Raw genomic sequence first — 19467 nt, 5'->3', positions numbered from 1 at the left:
TATTATAATCATTAGTGGGGAAGGACATGATGACAAGGAAAAAATCTTAAAAGATATGATTATAGAAGCTTCTAAAGTTTCAGATCTGGAAGCTACAGTTAACAAAATACTTATATAAAGAGAGTTGCCTGTGTGACCACTGTATGACCATTCACTCCATATTTATTGTGTTCATTTTTAGACAATATTGGATCAATGAGGAGAAATGACATTCTATCATATAAACCAGGTCTATGGTTGAATTACATCTCCTGCAGTAAACCTGTGGCACTTCTTCCATCATCTGGCTATTCCTGAGCTCAGAGGGTAGCCTTTCAAACAAAAGCTAGAAAACCATAATGTTGATTGGTTAATCCTGCTTCTCACCAGCTGGCAACAAGTTCATTTGCTCATTTGAGGTAAATTTGATGACTCTGTTGACCTTTCACAAACATCATTACAGCACATTTGTTGGGTAAAACATTATATTTGGCATTGAGGAGCATTGTTTTGCACAGCAACAGCAATATAATGATGTAGATAAAAACCACACATAATTAGATGCACTGTATGTTATCCAAGAGTAATGTATTTGGAATTGGGAAATATTTCACGGCGGGTTTAAACTCGAAATCGCTACTGAATTCCTTTATTGACTCCTCATTGTGTGCATGAGTAACCTCTCAATATGACCCTATGTTTAGTTAATAATAACGTAACTGTCACTTTTTTGTTTATATTGAGCTACTTCGTCCACTATGCATCACTTCACCATCCATTACTTATGTTTATCATTGCTCAACTGTATATTCCACCAATATTTATTCTGTATCATACAAACATTCATAGATGTACATATGTATATTATGTTATTTGAGCATGTGATTTTATTGACGTATTCTCTGCACAATCTTTTCACAGTTATACATACACCATATCTTACCTACTGCACCTTCTGTAAATTACACACTCTCAAACCTGTACATATTGCTGTTTATTGAAAATAGGCTTTTGTTTAGGTGCTAACTGCATTTCTTTGGCTCTGTTTATTTACCGTAATTTCCAGACTATTAAGCGCACCCTAATATAAGCCGCACCCCAAAGATTTTTATTTTGAACATAAATACGCTGCACCTGTCTATAAGCCGCAGGTGTCTACACTGAAACTAATGAACTTTACACAGGCTTTAACGAAAGACAGTGTCTGTTACACGGCTTGTATCTAAACAGAAGTCTACCAAGAAAGTCATTGTTCACTGTCTTCCTCCTTCCTTTCACAACAATTTCTCTCTGGAGTTTTTCTTTTGGTATCGTCCTGCGTTTAAAAATGAAGTGGTGAACACAGGTGAAGTGTGTTTTTTCATGCCCGGTTGTTTTCAGCCTGACGAATGATTCGTATTTCCTGTACACAGTTCGAGTGAGCGGCAGGTCAAACGTCAGAGGAACCTCATCCATATTTATGATGTGGTGCAGCCCGATTCAGTGGGAGCGCATCTGATTTAATATAAAGAGTTTCATTGGTTCACCTGAACCCGTTCCGCAATTTCATTGGTCTAATTATGAGTTATGAGACTCAGTTGTTTGGCTTGAAGTTTGTGAAACCGGGAAAAACCCAGGAAAAATCCATAAATTAGCCGCTTCATTGTTTAAGCCGCGGGGTTCAAAACGTGAGAACAAAGTAGCGGCTTATAGTCCAGAAAATACAATACTTTGCACAATGACATTAAAGTTGAACGTAATCTAATCTAATATAGCCAAATATAAATTTCAGGTTTTTCGACGATCAAGTGGCATAGTGTGAAATTACTTGTTGCAACTCAATAATAATGGTAAAATGTAATATCCAATGGGCTATTAATGCTCTGTCATTTTAAGGTAAAGACCATGAAATTATCCAGATAACATTTCCTTTTCTCCAGGAACTCTGAACAGAGGCCATTCTTACATATAGGCCATAGTTCACCGAGTTCAAAAACACAATGGACCCAATTTTATGCTTGGCAATGACCGCCAGAAATCCATTCCCTGTGCAACCCACCGGGGAGTATCGCTATAACATTCATGATACTTCATAAGGCAGGATAAAGTGTACTTAATGGATAGCATGGCTGGGTCCTGCACCGATTCCTCTGCTCTACTTCACATTTAGTCTGAGAGGAAATCAGGCAGCGGCGATCAGTGCTCGTGGGTGAAAATGGAAAGCAGACACTGTGATAGTGAGCAGATGTCTCATTCCAGTGAAAAACCTACAGACTCCCTGAAACCAGGAATTCATAACAAATTTCATATTTCACAACTGCTCATCATTGTGGCTTGTGAAGAAATAAGAAAAAGAAATCTGTTTATTCAAGTGTGTTGAATAAAGTGTGTGATCTAGCCTTGTTTTTCTGTGGGTTTTCACGGAGCGTTTCATGGATACAGATGATTACAGAAACATGTTTTTGGATTCTGCATTTATTAATCTGGGATTCAGTTCTTCTTTAGCTTGATTCTGAGGAAATCTTATCAAAATATCCACCCACAGAAGAAAGGAACAGATTGGCTGAGCTGGAACAACATTCGGATTCTCTTCAAGCTGTTTCACGGTATATACGATGCCAAAGGCTAAGTCTTGACACTGCCTGAATGAAGGCCTTAGAGTCCCGTTTCAATATACTTGACTCTTTTATGCAGTCGCCCCATATCCACCTACTCTTTCCGCTCCAGTGCTGACTGAATACAACCTCTCTATTGTCCCGTTTCTCTGCATGACTTTCCAAACCACAACCAATTTACACGTTACAGTTACACAATGCACTTTCAGAATACTACTTTCAATTCTTATTTCCAGATAGACTGAATAGAGCTCAAAAGACACATACAGCACGAAGAACAACCGATTAAACAACATGAAGTGGTGCCAGTAGAAGTAATTTGTAATGTGTAATATTTTTTATGACTCTCTTGAGACCTAAAACTGTATTATCGTTGATTTCGGTGCGCTGATATTTCCTGGGCCAAACAGAAACCCGATAATGGAATCAGCCCTCTTATATGGGGAAGATATTAAGATATTATTAAATAAATAATAAAAATAATTAATTACTATTAAATAAGCTCGTTATTTGTTGTGCTGAGCACATTTAAAGCATATTAATCCTATTGCGATTTTTATACAATTTAGTTGTCCTATTGGAAGATTTTAGTTTTACTTGTTTATGGAAATAAATATTTATAAAAAGCAAAGTAATCTACCAATGAAACAAAACAATAAAAAAAAATCCTATTAATTAATCTTATATTTGTTTAATTATAGTCTCATAATTACAATTTCATCTCCACATTTTCACTATTATACAATGTTTGCTTGTGGAACAAACAATCTGCACTGATCATCATGACACGAGAGAAGAGCTATTTGTTTCAAGTAAGTCATTACAGCAAGTATTGAAAGGGTTAACTAGATCGTACAGCAAGGGATAAATTGAGCCAGCTGCCACCTGCTTGTTGTTGAAGCTGGCCTCTTTGGTACTGAAGACATTAACAAATATTAAACTCGGAGACCTTTTCCCTTTAGCAATGCAGCTGGAAATGGTCATGCACTCAGTACAGAAAAATCTATGCCACAGCTGTGTGTTTTACCGAGAACCTATAATACCACCCTATGGGACAAAGACACAGCCAGAGGAAAGTATGTATGGTCCTTTTTGCTCCCAGGTGCAATCAAGATCTGCACTCACATATAGTGATGTATTTATATAGAAATAGAGTTCAAATAATTAAATGAGAGAATAATGAGACGAAGAAGAGACTTCATATTGAAAACCGAGAAATTACTGGTGCTTGAAAATCATCACTGTTATTTATATTACCGTTCTAAAATAGACACGTTAGTAAAATTACAATGATTATTTGAAAGTATTTGTGTGTCCTGCATCCTGCGAAAAGGGTTTTGTCAGTAAATCAACTCCATTTAATTCTAACCTTATCTAATCGCTCTTTAAATCATAAATAATAACGATTACTCTAAAACTACTGCAATCATCCAGAAATTAGTTTGAAGGTTTTATGTCATAAATGTCAGTTCAGCGCACAAACTGTGTGAACAGAAAAGCTGGAGCATGATTCTGCATGCTTTAGAAAGAGGAATGTTTATATGTGCCCTGTGGCGAATACTGCTCAAATGATGTTTTTGATGAGCCATCACTCGGAAGCAGTAAACGGACGAGCCCACACCACTTGGCCTCTGGCTGCTCGAGTAATGGATGTAAGCCTTTTGCTCATAATCAGTGTCAAATGGGGTCACTCATCTTATAACTCATATTACAGCTTCATTAACTGATTGAAACCAAGAAAATTGATGGCCAACAAGATATGACAATGAACAGTCACAAACAAGTTGTCACAGCCATCAATTATAATAGTACCCTATTCCTATAATCCAAAAATTAAAGACTGGTAAAAATAAATAAAAAAAAGGTTTGATATTCCTAAAACTTTGCACAAGTAAAAAACAAACAAAAAAAACAACAATTAACAATATATATATATATATATATATATAACTAGTGTGACCTTTGTAGGAACACTATTCACTACAGTTCTCGCCGAAAAAAGAGAACTAGCTTGCCGCAGCGCCGCGAAAAGATTTGTACCAGTCATTAGCACTTGGTAAGAACGAAGTGTTAAAAAGGCTAGCTGATGTTGGACTTTCTGTAAGCTCCCTTCATTAACCATCAAAGTGACTCGCGCCAATTTCCATTTCAGTCACACTTCTCTGCTACTCGGCTCTCTGTCTCTGTTTTGTGTATCATTAGAGTAGACACGAGCCGAGCTGCCATCAGAGCTTTCTGTCATGCTTGCAGTAAACGCTCCGGAGGCGAGCAGCACCAGCGGTCATCTGAAATTCTCTGTGTGCTTTTGGAAATCAAACTTCATGCTGGATCTTAGTGGTAGTACAAAGCTAAATTAGATTTAATTAAACATACTGAATGTATTTAAAGGTCATTAAGCAAAAAATGGGGGGGGGGGGAGCAATGATGAAAAAAGCTCAGAACAGAAAAAACACTTGTATTAGTGTTTTTGATTTTACAACGTAGTACAATATTAATCTCTTTTATAAATAAATACATGTTTTATGCATAACTGTACAACCGTGCACAACAGAGTAAACAAAATAAACAAGTTACATATGAGAAAAAAAAAAGGATTTACATTTGTATATTCTGAAATAATACCACAGATCTGATCGTATCCACTTAGAACATAACAGAGCATATATTAACATCATGCTGAATGTGGCCAAGCAGAAAAAAAAAAAGAAAAACAACTCATGGCCAGCTCATTATAATGTTTCCTCAGTGTGAGTGCTAGACAGACCTAGACTTCCTCTCTGGTGTGGATTACCTGACAGAGCAACTCTAAACCCCCAGGAGCGGTCTGGATAGAGGTCTGCCTCATGGTTCATTCAGGCGGTGCATGACCTTTGACATCAGGTCCCCCTTCTTGTCCTTTGAACACACTGGGATGCCTTGACCTTTCAGCCAGGCCTGCAGAGTCGCCACATTGATCTTTGCCAGCTAGAAAAAAATTTATATTCTGAAACACTGAATTAAAACACTCATCTTGCTGTGATTTAGGAATAAACACCCAATAAGGTGAAGTTATTGTTCATTATATTCCATAACACACCTCCTAAATTATTATATACAGTATATATATATATATATATATATATATATATATATATATACACACACACACACCAGAGCAATCTGTCACATATAACAAATTGCAATTTAGTTCAGTTCAATAATGCATGGCACATAGCTTTTTCTATTGTTAATATTGCAGAACATCCATTACACAATTTAATTCATGTTATCTCTTTACACAAGTAGTGCCTCCTCAAGACCCTCTTAGGTTGGCAGCTTAGTGGTTATGGCATTGGACTTTGGATACGATGGTCGCGAGTTCAGATCCCAGCCACGGCACGCTGTCACTCCTTTGGATGCTGGGCAAGGCCTTTAACCCCTTAGCTGCTCAGTTGTATAAATGAGATTTTCTGTTTTCTGACAGCTACAATAAAGCAAATGTAACAAACCTAAAAACACAACCTGAAGACTTTCTTAACATTACAAAGTGCAGGCACTGGAGAATCCTTCCAAAAATGTTAAATCCATTATTCTTAGCCTTAAGAAGTGAGACACCGTGCGAGTCTGTGTGAAGGAGCCGGGACTATGAAAATGCCAATATATCAGAGCATTTGGAGATGCTGGACGAACGTATTCAACAATCAGATCGATGTGATTCGAGAATTCAGCAAAGGGTTTAAATAACTCAGAATAAATTGGTGATAAAGTGGAAATATCACAATGTATCGTGGAAGCATGCAAGGCAGCCACACTATTAGAGGAATTAATATTCCATAAGCGTTAAGCCTTAATCAATTATGAAAGCATCCGAGGCATCTAGGGTCAAGTGGTGGGAGTATAAGTAACAGGTGGGAAGGATTGTGTGGTGTTGCTGTGCATTTGCACTCTGCGAACACCTTTGTTCACCCCCCAGCATCAGAATGATGCATTTGCTTGTCACTCCACTTAATGGCTTCTAATCCAGGTCATGAACACATGCCAGATTTGTAATGGATTTCATTTAGAGACGTGGCCAGACAATTCATTTAGGTTATGAGCGGCACGTCCGAGAGACTAATGGACACTAAATCAAATCCGTTCCCTCTACACAAAGGCATCGTCTCTTACAAATTAGATCGTTAATTCATGGAGATTAATAATAATAAATTGTTTTTATCTCTCAATGGCAAGACAAATGCAAACTAGTAACTTCCAAAAATCTGTTTATCTTAGGTTTAGACCCAAGTAAAAAAAATAATAAACTGCATCCTGAGAAATCCAGATTCATTACCTGATTGATTCTTGCATACTTCACCACATCCACTTCCTGTATGTTGAGTTTGGCTTTCTTCGGGTGCGACTGAAATACTTCACCCTGAGACAAGACCACATTAAGAACAACATTTACCCTTTATTGACCTAGATGCTGTCATCAAAGACTGGAAAACCCAAATATTTAGTCTAAGGCTTTTGCTATCTGTAGAAGGACGAATGGAAAAATAATCCGTGTTCCACAAACACCTACACCCAAACCATTCGCAGTGATCTCACAGATCAAACAAACACCAAAAAGACCAACACATGAACATACACAAAAAAATTGTTTCTACACATGAGCACTTTGTGTGGCTTTCTATTAAAGCAGACTAAGCTATAAAAAGAAACACAGGATCTGTTATTCTTAGTCATGTTCATTTAACCCTTTTAGGTGGAAACCCTGCTAATACAGTATAAACCCCTATTTTACACACATATTTATGTCTGCAAAACAGACAAGCAGGTGTTGGAGTAATTTGGAACGGTGTTTGTTATTAAGACCTCGGACGTTATTAAAAAAAATATATACAAAAATTTGAGATGAGTGTATGTAATGTGGATATGATTATGTATTATTATATATTATGCATTGCTTCTAATTCCAAGCAAAAAATATAGGAAACAATATTTTTCCCTATATGATCAGTTTGACTGATTCTCAATATCCAGCTAGGTCTCCTATATCATCTACCCAGGTTAGGGTGAAGGATAAAGCAGCCAACCACATCTTCTCTAAATGCTGCTCATGCTAGGATTAAAATGAGTATGCCACCCCACCTTCCTGGACGGCGTGGCCAATTTTTCTCTTTTGGATTCAACAGTGTACGTCATCGTTTTGGATTCCAGCTTGTGATCTCCCGATGATTGGGAGCACAAAGTTTCTGATTTATAGCCGTAATGTCTGGTGTCACACAGCTCCCACTGAAAGTCTGGTCCCTTTTAAGATTTTTTTAAGTCGTCTCAGGTCGCTTGTCATTCTCACGTCCGGGCAGCACATTATTAATATCTATCGGATTTGATGATTTATTCATTTCCGTTCATTGCCCAGTATTTTGGGCTTTAAAAATGCATATGCAACAGAAAAAAATAAATTCTTATACTACAGTACTGACTGCCCCTTTTTTCTTATTTTGGGAGCCAAAACGACTCATAAACCTGTTTATTCAATCACAGCTGTCAGTTTTTAAATCTTTGTGAGATGATGCAAAACTTGAGAAGACACTATGCTGTTAAAAAAATTATGAATTTCTCTTTGGAGTCTAACGTTCCACTTACTACCTGTACTACTATATTGTTGTGCACGTAATGGGTAAATGTAATGTGGATAGAGATGCTGTATTTCTTACCCCTGTTTTGATCTCAGGGATGGGTGCAGGTTGTTTTTTGAAGACCGGCTGTACTGGTGTGGTAGTGCAGACACTGTGTTCTCTTTTACGGTCCTTAAAAAATGTCAGAGACACTCTAGGGAGTGATGATGCACAGGATAAAGGAGACGAGGAGAATCTTTTAAGTGGTGCTTTTAAAGCACACTGTGCTGCTGCTTCTTCTTGTTGTTTCTTTTTCTCAGCCAGGATCTTTGTGACGTTAACATGCCGACTCAGTGACTTGTTTCTGGAGATAGGTACCAGTTTGGGTCTCTGTACAACAGGCTGAGTGTTGCTAAGCACTGGGTGCTTAGGAGAGACAGACAAGGTCGAGGAGAATGATGGAAGAGAGGTGAAGGATGATGAGAACTGACTTGTCTCGGTGCCATTGCATTGAGATGACTGCAAAATAGGGCTGGGGATTTGAGGATTCCAGTGTCCAGTGGTTGCAGCTGATTGTTGGATGTTGCGCAAACCTACAGGCTGACTTAGGGGCCATGGAGAAGATGCTAACTTTGAAAAAGGCACCATCTCTGGAGTGCAGACGCTAGGATTCTGGGTCAGCACAAGTCTGCTAGAGCACTTGAAGGTCAGGTTAGCAGGTAAAGCCCTAGAGTCCTAAAATAATAATAATAAAAAAAATCAAGGTAGAAATAGGGCTATAAAATAAACAGGGGCCTAAATAAATTATGCTAATAATGTGAAAAATAACTCTTTTGCAGTGCTGTCAAATTATAAATACAAACCACATCTGTTTTAACACCTCACACACCAGACTGCTTGGCTGAGTTTTAACAGAAACTGAGACTGCCTAGTGTGTGTCATCCTTATGAGTCATAATCTAATCAAGGTTGGATTGGAGACGTCATTATCAATCACGAGTGCCCAGGAGAACCGAAACACAGTCCTGTCATCTCTTTTCATCTGCACGAACTCCCAAAGATGGACACAAATTGATTTTCCGTTCGTGCTCCACTTAATTTGTCATAGTCCTATAACACCAAAGTGAGTTAGGGCCAGCATAAATAAAGCCTGTTCGTCTGTAAGTTTCTCCCTCCATCTGTGGACTGGAACCCAATCGAGAGGAAATGATGTAATGTTGGGTCATTTATTGTTGTGCTTGGAAACTCAGAGTTTTTCAACAATGTGCTTTTTGACATGGTCACCTTGCATTATTCAGAGGGTCTGGAAGGAAAATTCTCCATGGAGTATTTCCTCGGAAAGCAGTGTGTAAGAAAGAGGTTTCGCTCTACTTGCATGCTCTAGATTCATGCAGCAATTCATCATCTGTGAGCCAACCTGCCAAATTTAAGAGCACGCTGGGAATGTTTGGTGATTATGCTTGCAACACGGGGGGGGGGTTGTCAGGTGCAGGGCAGGAAAAAAAAACACCTCTGTATTAAATTATTAAAGCGCTCACGATGATCGTGGCGCCGTTTCACAATCTCAATAATTCCAAACAGCTGAAACTCTGCCAAGATCTGTCACAAAACAAACAATCTGTATAGCTTTCGATTCCACGAGTGAAAATTATAGAGTAATTCGATCTTGTTTGAAAAGCAAGCCCAGGTACCGTTATGGATTTCTCTTGCAGGATTCCCATTTAACTGGTGCGAATGTGGGCGTGTTCGTACTGAAAGCAGCCTTCACAGATAATCGCAGTATGCTTTCCTGAAGTGCTCTGCTTTTTATTTCTGTATGCTGCTGACCTTTTTACTAAACGGATTAGCACTCGCTGGGTAATCTCATTACCTGCAAATGTGGGTATGAAAATTTACTGGAAAAGACATTTAACATGAAAATCTTTTTGAAATCCCGTCATTACCATCAAAGATTTAAATAAAATACAAACTATTGCTATAAAGTGCCACACTACAGTTAATATGCATAGATAGATAGATAGATAGATAGATAGATAGATAGATAGATAGATAGATAGATAGATAGATAGATAGATAGATAGATAGATAGATAGATAGATAGATAGATAGATAGATAGCGGCTTATAGTCTGGAAAATACGTTAGATGGTTAGATGGTTAGATGGTTAGATAGATAGATAGATAGATAGATAGATAGATAGATAGATAGATAGATAGATAGATAGATAGATAGATAGATAGATAGATAGATAGATAGATAGATCCACAAGAAAATGCATCTATCAAAAGCAGTGACGCTTATCGACAATGATGTGTGTATAATATACTATGTAAATTTATGTCTTTTGCATAGTGGTCAGTGCACTTATGAGACTTATGAGAGGTACTGTCTATCTATATAAAGTATGTAGCTTACAGAAATATGACAGTGTTGCTCATAAAACAGTAATACGCTCAATAATACCTCATACCTGTATACTAGGCCTGCTCAGATGAGGAGTATGGTAGAAAGGCTGGCTGGTCAATTGTGCTGTAAAGCCACAAACGTTCTCAATTAGGCTTCTGACATCAGTTATAAAGGCTCTGAGCGCCGCCTGCAGGTTCACTCGGGGAAAACACTGAACTGGCTGAATGCGAATACAACACAACGGATATCTGAATCGTTCAAGTTAAGGACACGACCGAACCCCAGATATAGCCAAGTGAAAGAGACTAAATCAAGTCTAATACTGTGCAAATAAATTATACTCAGTAAATGAATTACTCAATGATTGCTTAGAGGAACAATTTAAAACTTAATCACAGAGACTGTGCCACAGACATCGGTGTGATTGAAGAGAGAACAGTGATTTATAACATAATAGAGTGACTTGTGCACATTCAGCATAAATACATGAAGAACTGAAACACAAACAAAGCATTAAATCTGTTTGATAGCTGTTGTCTGTCTGACGCATCAAGTGTCACTGTTGCTAAAGCGTACAGCGGTGATTCAGTCTGTAACATGCAATGCAAATTGGTTTCATGTGAATGTGACAGATGCAGTGGTTTAAATGTACAAGATGTAGAAAAGAGTTGAGAAGGTGACTATGATAAAGCAGGCTGTATAAAGGATACGTGAAAAGCTTCTCACCAAGCAGTTTAAAATACACACTGCAATACACCATCTCATCCTCGTTCAGTGGGGGGAGGTAATAGCCATACTAAATATAGGGAGAGAGAAAGAGAAGCAAATTTAGACTGTTAATGACACTACAAATACATTTTCATATAACCCTACACACACACACACACACACACACACACACACACACACACACACACACACACACACATACACACACTCATTTAGCATACTGCCATGTGACCAAAAGGACTGCATACAAAGTAGTTCACAGTAGTTGACAGTCTCGTCCAAAGTGTGTTTGTTCACTTAAAAAAAAAAAAAAAAAAAAAAAAAACAGTCAGTATGATACTTGGGGCTGAAATCAGCACCGTTTCTAGGCATAGGCAAACTACGCAGTCAACTACGGCGCAACAAACTGAAGGGGGCACCAGTGAGAGCAACCCACCCACCCCTCCGCCACCCTTAAATTATCTCCGTTTTTCTGCTTAAGTGTAATATACAGTATATGTTTACATTCTGCAATGATTAAATGTGATTAACCTTTTTTTTTTTTATGGAAGGCTGTGAAAGATTTGTATGGTGTGGGGGTGGAGCATTGTGGTGGGAGGGCGGAGCTATTGGGGTCGTTTATCGAAACTATACAGTCCTTGTAATGGACTAGCATGATTGGTGATTTTTTTTTCTTTTGTGTGTATATGGTACAAAGTAAAGAATCTTTTAGATTTCTAAGAGTGGTTTTTGTTTTTGCTATCCTCTGTGCACTGTATTTACATAAAAGTTAATAATTGGCACAAATCACAAACTGGACCAAACCCATCATGTACACTTATGAAAGGAAAAAACTTTTACAACTACCTCCATACATGCAATGAAATAAATCTTATGTATATAAGTGTATATGCAGTGTATAAAACAAAAGAAAGTTGCTGTACTGATCCATACAGATTTAAGCAGCTGTTATAGATTCAGCACATCAGCATGCAGGGTGAATATATGATATCTCATGGGATAGTCATGCCAGAGTCTCGTGTGTTCGAGGCCCAGCCAGCATGAAATGAGATTTGTTGTGATCAAAGGTTAGATTTTGACTACTCCAGAAAGTGAATATTCAGAGCACACACACACACACACACACACACACACACACACACACACACACACATAACACTGGAAGACACACACACACACACATTATTCATATAGCAAACGCACACACTCAGGGAACTACAAAGAAGTCAAAACACGCACAGGGTGTTTCGGCGAGCTATCGTCGGTGTAAAAACTAATGTGAGGTCAAAGGTGATAAAAGCCTTGTAGAAAACACTGAGCAAATGGAAAACACATGGCGAGCAGAGATCACAAGTCGGAATGCGTGAACTCTGCATTCTAAAGAGGATCTAAAGGGAAATCTAATATCTTTTGGTTCTGATTAATGACTGAAGTGACAAAATAATGAATGTGCAGACTGATGTTTAACACCACAGTGGATGCTGAGTACTGTGAGGAAAAGTCCAAGAGGTGATTATAAATTAAGAGATTTTTTTTCCCCTCACATTTAAATCCATTCATTTCATTTTGACATACTGGCTAATTAGCTCAAAAAGAACATATGAAACAGATAAAATAAGAAAAAAGGATTTGTCTTTCAATTTCGGATTTTTTCAAAATATTTTTGTTTATTATTCCTTATGCTTTGAATCAAATTTGAGTTTGTACAGTAGTTTAATGAAAGATGTGTTATGTAGTATGTAGCTGTGAGTGTATGAACACTTCCAGGGCTGTTTTTTGTATGACAGCATGTATATCAATTTCTGCGTAACACAGTAAGGTATTGCATGTATCTGCACGTGTGTGCATGTCCACAAGAGGGCATCCAAGGCAATTCTCACTGTTCCCAGTGATGAGAGGTAAAAAAGAAAAATTTTGGCTCTTTAAAAACTAAGTGGGATCGAAAGTATTGCTCTAATTGATGGATGCATATTTATATGTGTACGTTTGCGTACCATGCTGGTCCAGTGATTCTGAAGCTCAGCGTAAGTCTGGAAAGGACACTCTGGTGGCAGTGTGCGACTGATGCTGATGACCTGGCCCTTCTTCATGCTAGTGTACACACAAACACTTAACCCTTTATATGTAAATTACTGTGATAGTACATTTCTTAAAAAGATTAAAGCAGTTTTTATTTAAGTTCTTGTAAAAATCTTGCCGAAATTGTGTAACTGACTATGCAATAATGTATTTTACATAGATTTTACAATGATTATCATTCAATGAAAGACCTGCCTGAGACAATGACTATGCTTTGTCAACTTCATCAATCTGCAAACAAAAAACTTGTCACATTAAAAAAAAAAAAGTGGTTAAATGGAGATATCATTTATGGAGAAGTTTCATTTAAATTCCTCAATCATCCTCCACAGTATTGGTAGACCAATTCATCGATAGTTGATTGCTAAAACTATTGGCAGAAATCCATACCGACAGGTTTTCCGGGTTGCATTATACAGCACAAGAGTGGCCTCTAGAGGTGAATCACTGACACTACATGCTGTTCATTCTTCAGTCTTTTGTTAATTTTGGTTGTAACTGTTTTTATTTATTTGGAGTGTTGCTTTTTGTATCAGTTTGGATGCATGACTTTTATTTTCTTCAGTATTTATTAATATAATCGATATATTCATATTTATTTTATTTAGCACATTTTCATGATTCAGTACTGTTTTTCTATATGTAAAAAAAACAACAATGTTGTGATGAAAAATATTGAATGCATTAATATAATTATATGAGAAGAGAAAAAACCCACCTTGGGAGAATGTAGATCCAGTTATTTGGTGCTTTGGTGTGGAGAACTTTCTCTTTTTTATTCAGAAATCTTTCCATCACAAGAGCTGGAACATCAAAGTCTTTCAGCTGTGACAGATTAGTCAATAGACCAAAAAGAAATAAATGTCAAGCAGACACTGAATATCAGAATTTCCTTGCATTACTAAACTATGTGTGGAAGATGGAGGCATAAGCAGTGTGTTCCTGAAACACTGGAGGGAGCCTGAAACTCAGCTGATATACCCAACGCAGGAAACTCTATGCGATCAGATGTAATGTGTGACAAAGGTGTACGTGTGGTGCGTGTGGTTGCCTCGAGCAGGAATGACCAGACAGGGATTAAAGGTCAAGTTCTTTAAATGTGGCGAAGGTAAAAGAAATTTGCACTGAACTCCTCTCACCTTTTATATACAGTGGGTACGGAAAGTATTCAGACCCCCTTAAAATTTTCACTCTTTGTTATATTGCAGCCATTTGCTAAAATCATTTAAGTTTATTCTTCTTCCTCATGAATGTACACACAGCTTCCCATATTGACAGAAAAACACAGAATTGTTGACATTGTTGCAGATTTATTAAAAAAGAAAAACTAAAATATCACATGGTCCTAAGTATTTAGACCCTTTGCTGTGACACTCATATATTTAACTCAGGTGCTTTCCATTTCTTCTGATCATCCTTGAGATGGTTCTACACCTTCATTTGAGTCCAGCTGTGTTTGATTATACTGATTGGACTTGATTAGGAAAGCCACACACCGGTCTATATAAGACCTTCCAGATCACAATGCATGTCAGAGCAAATGAGAATCATGAGGTCAAAGGAACTGCCTGAAGAGCTCAGAAACAGAATTGTGGCAAGGCACAGATCTGGCCAAGGTTACAAAAAGATTTCTGCTGCACTTAAGGTTCCTAAGAGCACAGTGGCCTCCATAATCCTCAAATGGAAGACGTTTGGGATGACCAGCACCCTTCCTAGAGCTGGCCATCTGGCCAAACTGAGCTATCGGGGGGGAAGAGCCTTGGTGAGAGAGGTAAAGAAGAACCCAAAGATCACTGTGGCTGAGCTCCAGAGATGCAGTCAGGAGATGGGAGAAAGTTGTAGAAAGTCAACCATCACTGCAGCCCTCCACCAGTCGGGGCTTTATGGCAGAGTGGCCCGACGGAAGGCTCTCCTCAGTGCAAGACACATGAAAGCCTGCATGGAGTTTGCTAAAAAACACCAGAAGGACTCCAAGATTGTGAGAAATAAGATTCTCTGGTCTGATGAGACCAAAATAGAACTTTTTGGCCTTAATTCTAAGGGGTATGTGTGGAGAAAACCAGGCACTGCTCATCACCTGTCCAATACAGTCCCAACAGTGAAGCATGGTGGTGGCAGCATCATGCTGTGGGGGTGTTTTTCAGCTGCAGGGACAGGACGACTGGTTGCAATCGAGGGAAAGATGAATGCGGCCAAGTACAGGGATATCCTGGACAAAAACCTTCTCCAGAGTGCTCTGGACCTCAGACTGGGCCGAAGGTTTACCTTCCAACAAGACAATGACCCTAAGCACACAGCTAAAATAACAAAGGAGTGGCTTCACAACAACTCCGTGACTGTTCTTGAATGGCCCAGCCAGAGCAATGACTTAAACCCAATTGAGCATCTCTGGAGAGACCTTAAAATGGCTGTCCACCAACGTTTACCCTCCAACCTGACAGAACTGGAGAGGACCTGCAAGGAGGAATGGCAGAGGATCCCTGAATCCAGGTGTGAAAGACTTGTTGCATCTTTCCCAAAAAGACTCCTGGCTGTATTAGATCAAAAGGGGGCTTCTACTAAATACTGAGCAAAGGGTCTGAATACTTAGGACCATGTGAAATTTCAGTTTTTCTTTTTTAATAAATCTGCAACAATGTCAACAATTCTGTGTTTTTCTGTCAGTATGGGGTGCTGTGTGTACATTCATGAGGAAGAAGAATGAACCTAAATGATTTTAGCAAATGGCTCTGATTTTATCACATGGTCCTAAGTATTCAGACCCTTTGCTCAGTATTTAGTAGAAGCCCCCTTTTGATCTAATACAGCCAGGAGTCTTTTTGGGAAAGATGCAACAAGTCTTTCACACCTGGATTCAGGGATCCTCTGCCATTCCTCCTTGCAGGTCCTCTCCAGTTCTGTCAGGTTGGAGGGTAAACGTTGGTGGACAGCCATTTTAAGGTCTCTCCAGAGATGCTCAATTGGGTTTAAGTCATTGCTCTGGCTGGGCCATTCAAGAACAGTCACGGAGTTGTTGTGAAGCCACTCCTTTGTTATTTTAGCTGTGTGCTTAGGGTCATTGTCTTGTTGGAAGGTAAACCTTCGGCCCAGTCTGAGGTCCAGAGCACTCTGGAGAAGGTTTTTGTCCAGGATATCCCTGTACTTGGCCGCATTCATCTTTCCCTCGATTGCAACCAGTCGTCCTGTCCCTGCAGCTGAAAAACACCCCCACAGCATGATGCTGCCACCACCATGCTTCACTGTTGGGACTGTATTGGACAGGTGATGAGCAGTGCCTGGTTTTCTCCACACATACCCCTTAGAATTAAGGCCAAAAAGTTCTATTTTGGTCTCATCAGACCAGAGAATCTTATTTCTCACAATCTTGGAGTCCTTCTGGTGTTTTTTAGCAAACTCCATGCAGGCTTTCATGTGTCTTGCACTGAGGAGAGCCTTCCGTCGGGCCACTCTGCCATAAAGCCCCGACTGGTGGAGGGCTGCAGTGATGGTTGACTTTCTACAACTTTCTCCCATCTCCTGACTGCATCTCTGGAGCTCAGCCACAGTGATCTTTGGGTTCTTCTTTACCTCTCTCACCAAGGCTCTTCCCCCCCGATAGCTCAGTTTGGCCAGATGGCCAGCTCTAGGAAGGGTGCTGGTCATCCCAAACGTCTTCCATTTGAGGATTATGGAGGCCACTGTGCTCTTAGGAACCTTAAGTGCAGCAGAAATCTTTTTGTAACCTTGGCCAGATCTGTGCCTTGCCACAATTCTGTTTCTGAGCTCTTCAGGCAGTTCCTTTGACCTCATGATTCTCATTTGCTCTGACATGCATTGTGATCTGGAAGGTCTTATATAGACCGGTGTGTGGCTTTCCTAATCAAGTCCAATCAGTATAATCAAACACAGCTGGACTCAAATGAAGGTGTAGAACCATCTCAAGGATGATCAGAAGAAATGGAAAGCACCTGAGTTAAATATATGAGTGTCACAGCAAAGGGTCTAAATACTTAGGACCATGTGATATTTTAGTTTTTCTTTTTTAATAAATCTGCAACAATGTCAACAATTCTGTGTTTTTCTGTCAATATGGGAAGCTGTGTGTACATTCATGAGGAAGAAGAATAAACTTAAATGATTTTAGCAAATGGCTGCAATATAACAAAGAGTGAAAATTTTAAGGGGGTCTGAATACTTTCCGTACCCACTGTATGTGGGAGCAGGTCAAAAGTTTCAGTTAATCACATCAAACATCAAAACAATGGAAAATAAATGTAATCTTCATGATTTAGCAATTGAATTGTTGCCTGGTTATTGGTATAAGCCAACATGGGCTGGTTCGAGTATTTCAGAAACTGCTGAAGTTACAAACGTTTATCCAAAATGGAGAAATAAAAAGAAAACACAGTGGGAGCAAAAATTGTGTGTGTGGAAATGCCTTGCTGATAAGAAAGGCCAGAGGAAAATGGGCAGATTGGTTGAAGCTGCCAGGAAGGATATAGTATTATTCTCTCTTTACAACTGTTTTGAGCAGAAAAAAAAAGAATAATTTAGCACCGACAACCATGCCACAGTTAAAGAAAGTCACAAAGGTCACACATTTTCTCTATTCTGATGATTAATGCACATACTAACTTAACCTCAGGATCTGTATCTTTATGATTTTATGCATTGTGCTGCTGATTGTAGTGCATGTGTCCTATTAATGTGGACGGTGAGAGAATATCTAATTAGCATTCAGTAGATTTATGACCTCGTTTTACAGTTATGTCACTGAGTTTGTCCATGTATACCAGAACCAGATATATAATTATATACTGCATGTGTCGCATTATGAATTGAAATATTAAATCCAGCATTCCTTGCACCTCAGAGCTGTTGCTTACAGTTACAGGAGGAAGTCTTATAGTGCTGGCCTCCATGCTGACACACAGTTCGGTCTCAGTCACACTCAGCTCCATGACTGTCAACAAAACATATGCAAATCTTTGTATACGTTTTCACCCCTTTGGAATTAGGATTTGAAGGTAAAAGAAAATCAACGTGACATAAAGGTTAATTACGTAATAAAACAGATATTTGTGAGTAATAAACAGCTAGGTCAATGCTGTGTATAACCACAGTTGTATTCAATTACAGCTGCTTCCATTAGCTTTAAACAGCTGGATACTCATACAATTTCTCTTAACAAATTTGCTCAAGGGCAATCAGAATGAACAGAGGAAGATTCTAAGCAACAATCTTAGTTTTGTTAAAAAAAAAATCCCTTATAAGAGCTTTCACTAAATTATTCGAAAACATTTAGTCACTTGGATTTTTCACTTTGACTTTATGCTGGTTGGAAAGTGAACTTCAAAACCTCTCAAGCCATCTCAAGTCTTATGCAGATTAAAACCATTTTGTATAAGAATGGCCCTCTATATAGCTATATCCATATACATGTATGCAATCAACCCTGTTTTTCCAATTAATGCTGATGAAAAGCATCTCAATAACATATCACCAGCACTACCATGCTTCACACAGTGATTGGTGTTTTAGTAAACAAGAGCTTGGTGAAATTTGTCAAATTGTTTTTGGTATTACCCAAGCAGAAAAGTATCCAGTATTGTCCAATTCAATGCCTGCATGAACAAGTTGTGTACAAGTGACTCCGAGTGTATATACAGTGGGTACGGAAAGTATTCAGACCCCCTTAAATTTTTCACTCTTTTTTATTTTGCAGCCATTTGCTAAAATCATTTAAGTTCATTTCTTTTCCTCATTAATGTACACATAGCACCCTATATTGACAGAAAAACACAGAATTGTTGACACTGTTGCAGATTTATTAAAAAAGAAAAACTAAAATATCACATGGTCCTAATTATTCAGACCCTTTGCTCAGTATTTAGTAGAAGGCCCCTTTTGATCTAATATAGCCAGGAGTCTTTTTGGGAAAGATGCAACAAGTTTTTCACACCTGGATTCAGGGATCCTCTGCCATTCCTCCTTGCAGATCCTCTCCAGTTCTGTCAGGTTGGACGGTAAACGTTGGTGGACAGCTATTATTAGGTCTCTCCAGAGATGCTCAATTGGGTTTAAGTCATTGCTCTGGCTGGGCCATTCAAGAACAGTCAC

General features: G+C 38.7%; 1 protein-coding gene across 2 annotated transcripts in view; it reads right to left on the bottom strand.

The window, feature by feature from the left end:
* The window catches only part of cUnh18orf63 (chromosome Un C18orf63 homolog), a 72753-nt gene that overhangs the window by 43485 nt on the left and 9801 nt on the right, over positions 1-19467 (bottom strand). The window contains exons 7-14 of one of the 2 annotated variants that reach the window (XR_014534308.1): positions 18234-18310; positions 14087-14193; positions 13284-13380; positions 11271-11356; positions 10625-10808; positions 8255-8890; positions 6883-6966; positions 5365-5537 (exon numbers count right to left, since the gene is read on the bottom strand). Coding sequence is in view for 1 of the 2 variants with exons in the window: in XM_083546527.1 (XP_083402653.1) it covers positions 5415-5537; positions 6883-6966; positions 8255-8890; positions 10625-10808; positions 11271-11356; positions 13284-13380; positions 14087-14193; positions 18234-18310 (1394 nt within the window). In the remaining variant the exon portion in view is untranslated. Of the gene's footprint in view, positions 1-5008; positions 5538-6882; positions 6967-8254; positions 8891-10624; positions 10809-11270; positions 11357-13283; positions 13381-14086; positions 14194-18233; positions 18311-19467 lie in introns of those variants that run through there. The other variant, XM_083546527.1, reaches the window with a different exon arrangement.

This window comes from Silurus aristotelis (genome assembly GCF_946808225.1).
Source record: "Silurus aristotelis genome assembly, chromosome: 1".
NCBI classification, from domain to species: domain Eukaryota; kingdom Metazoa; phylum Chordata; class Actinopteri; order Siluriformes; family Siluridae; genus Silurus; species Silurus aristotelis.
Note: the sequence above shows the minus strand (reverse complement) of the source record. Positions and strands in the feature narration are given on the sequence as shown.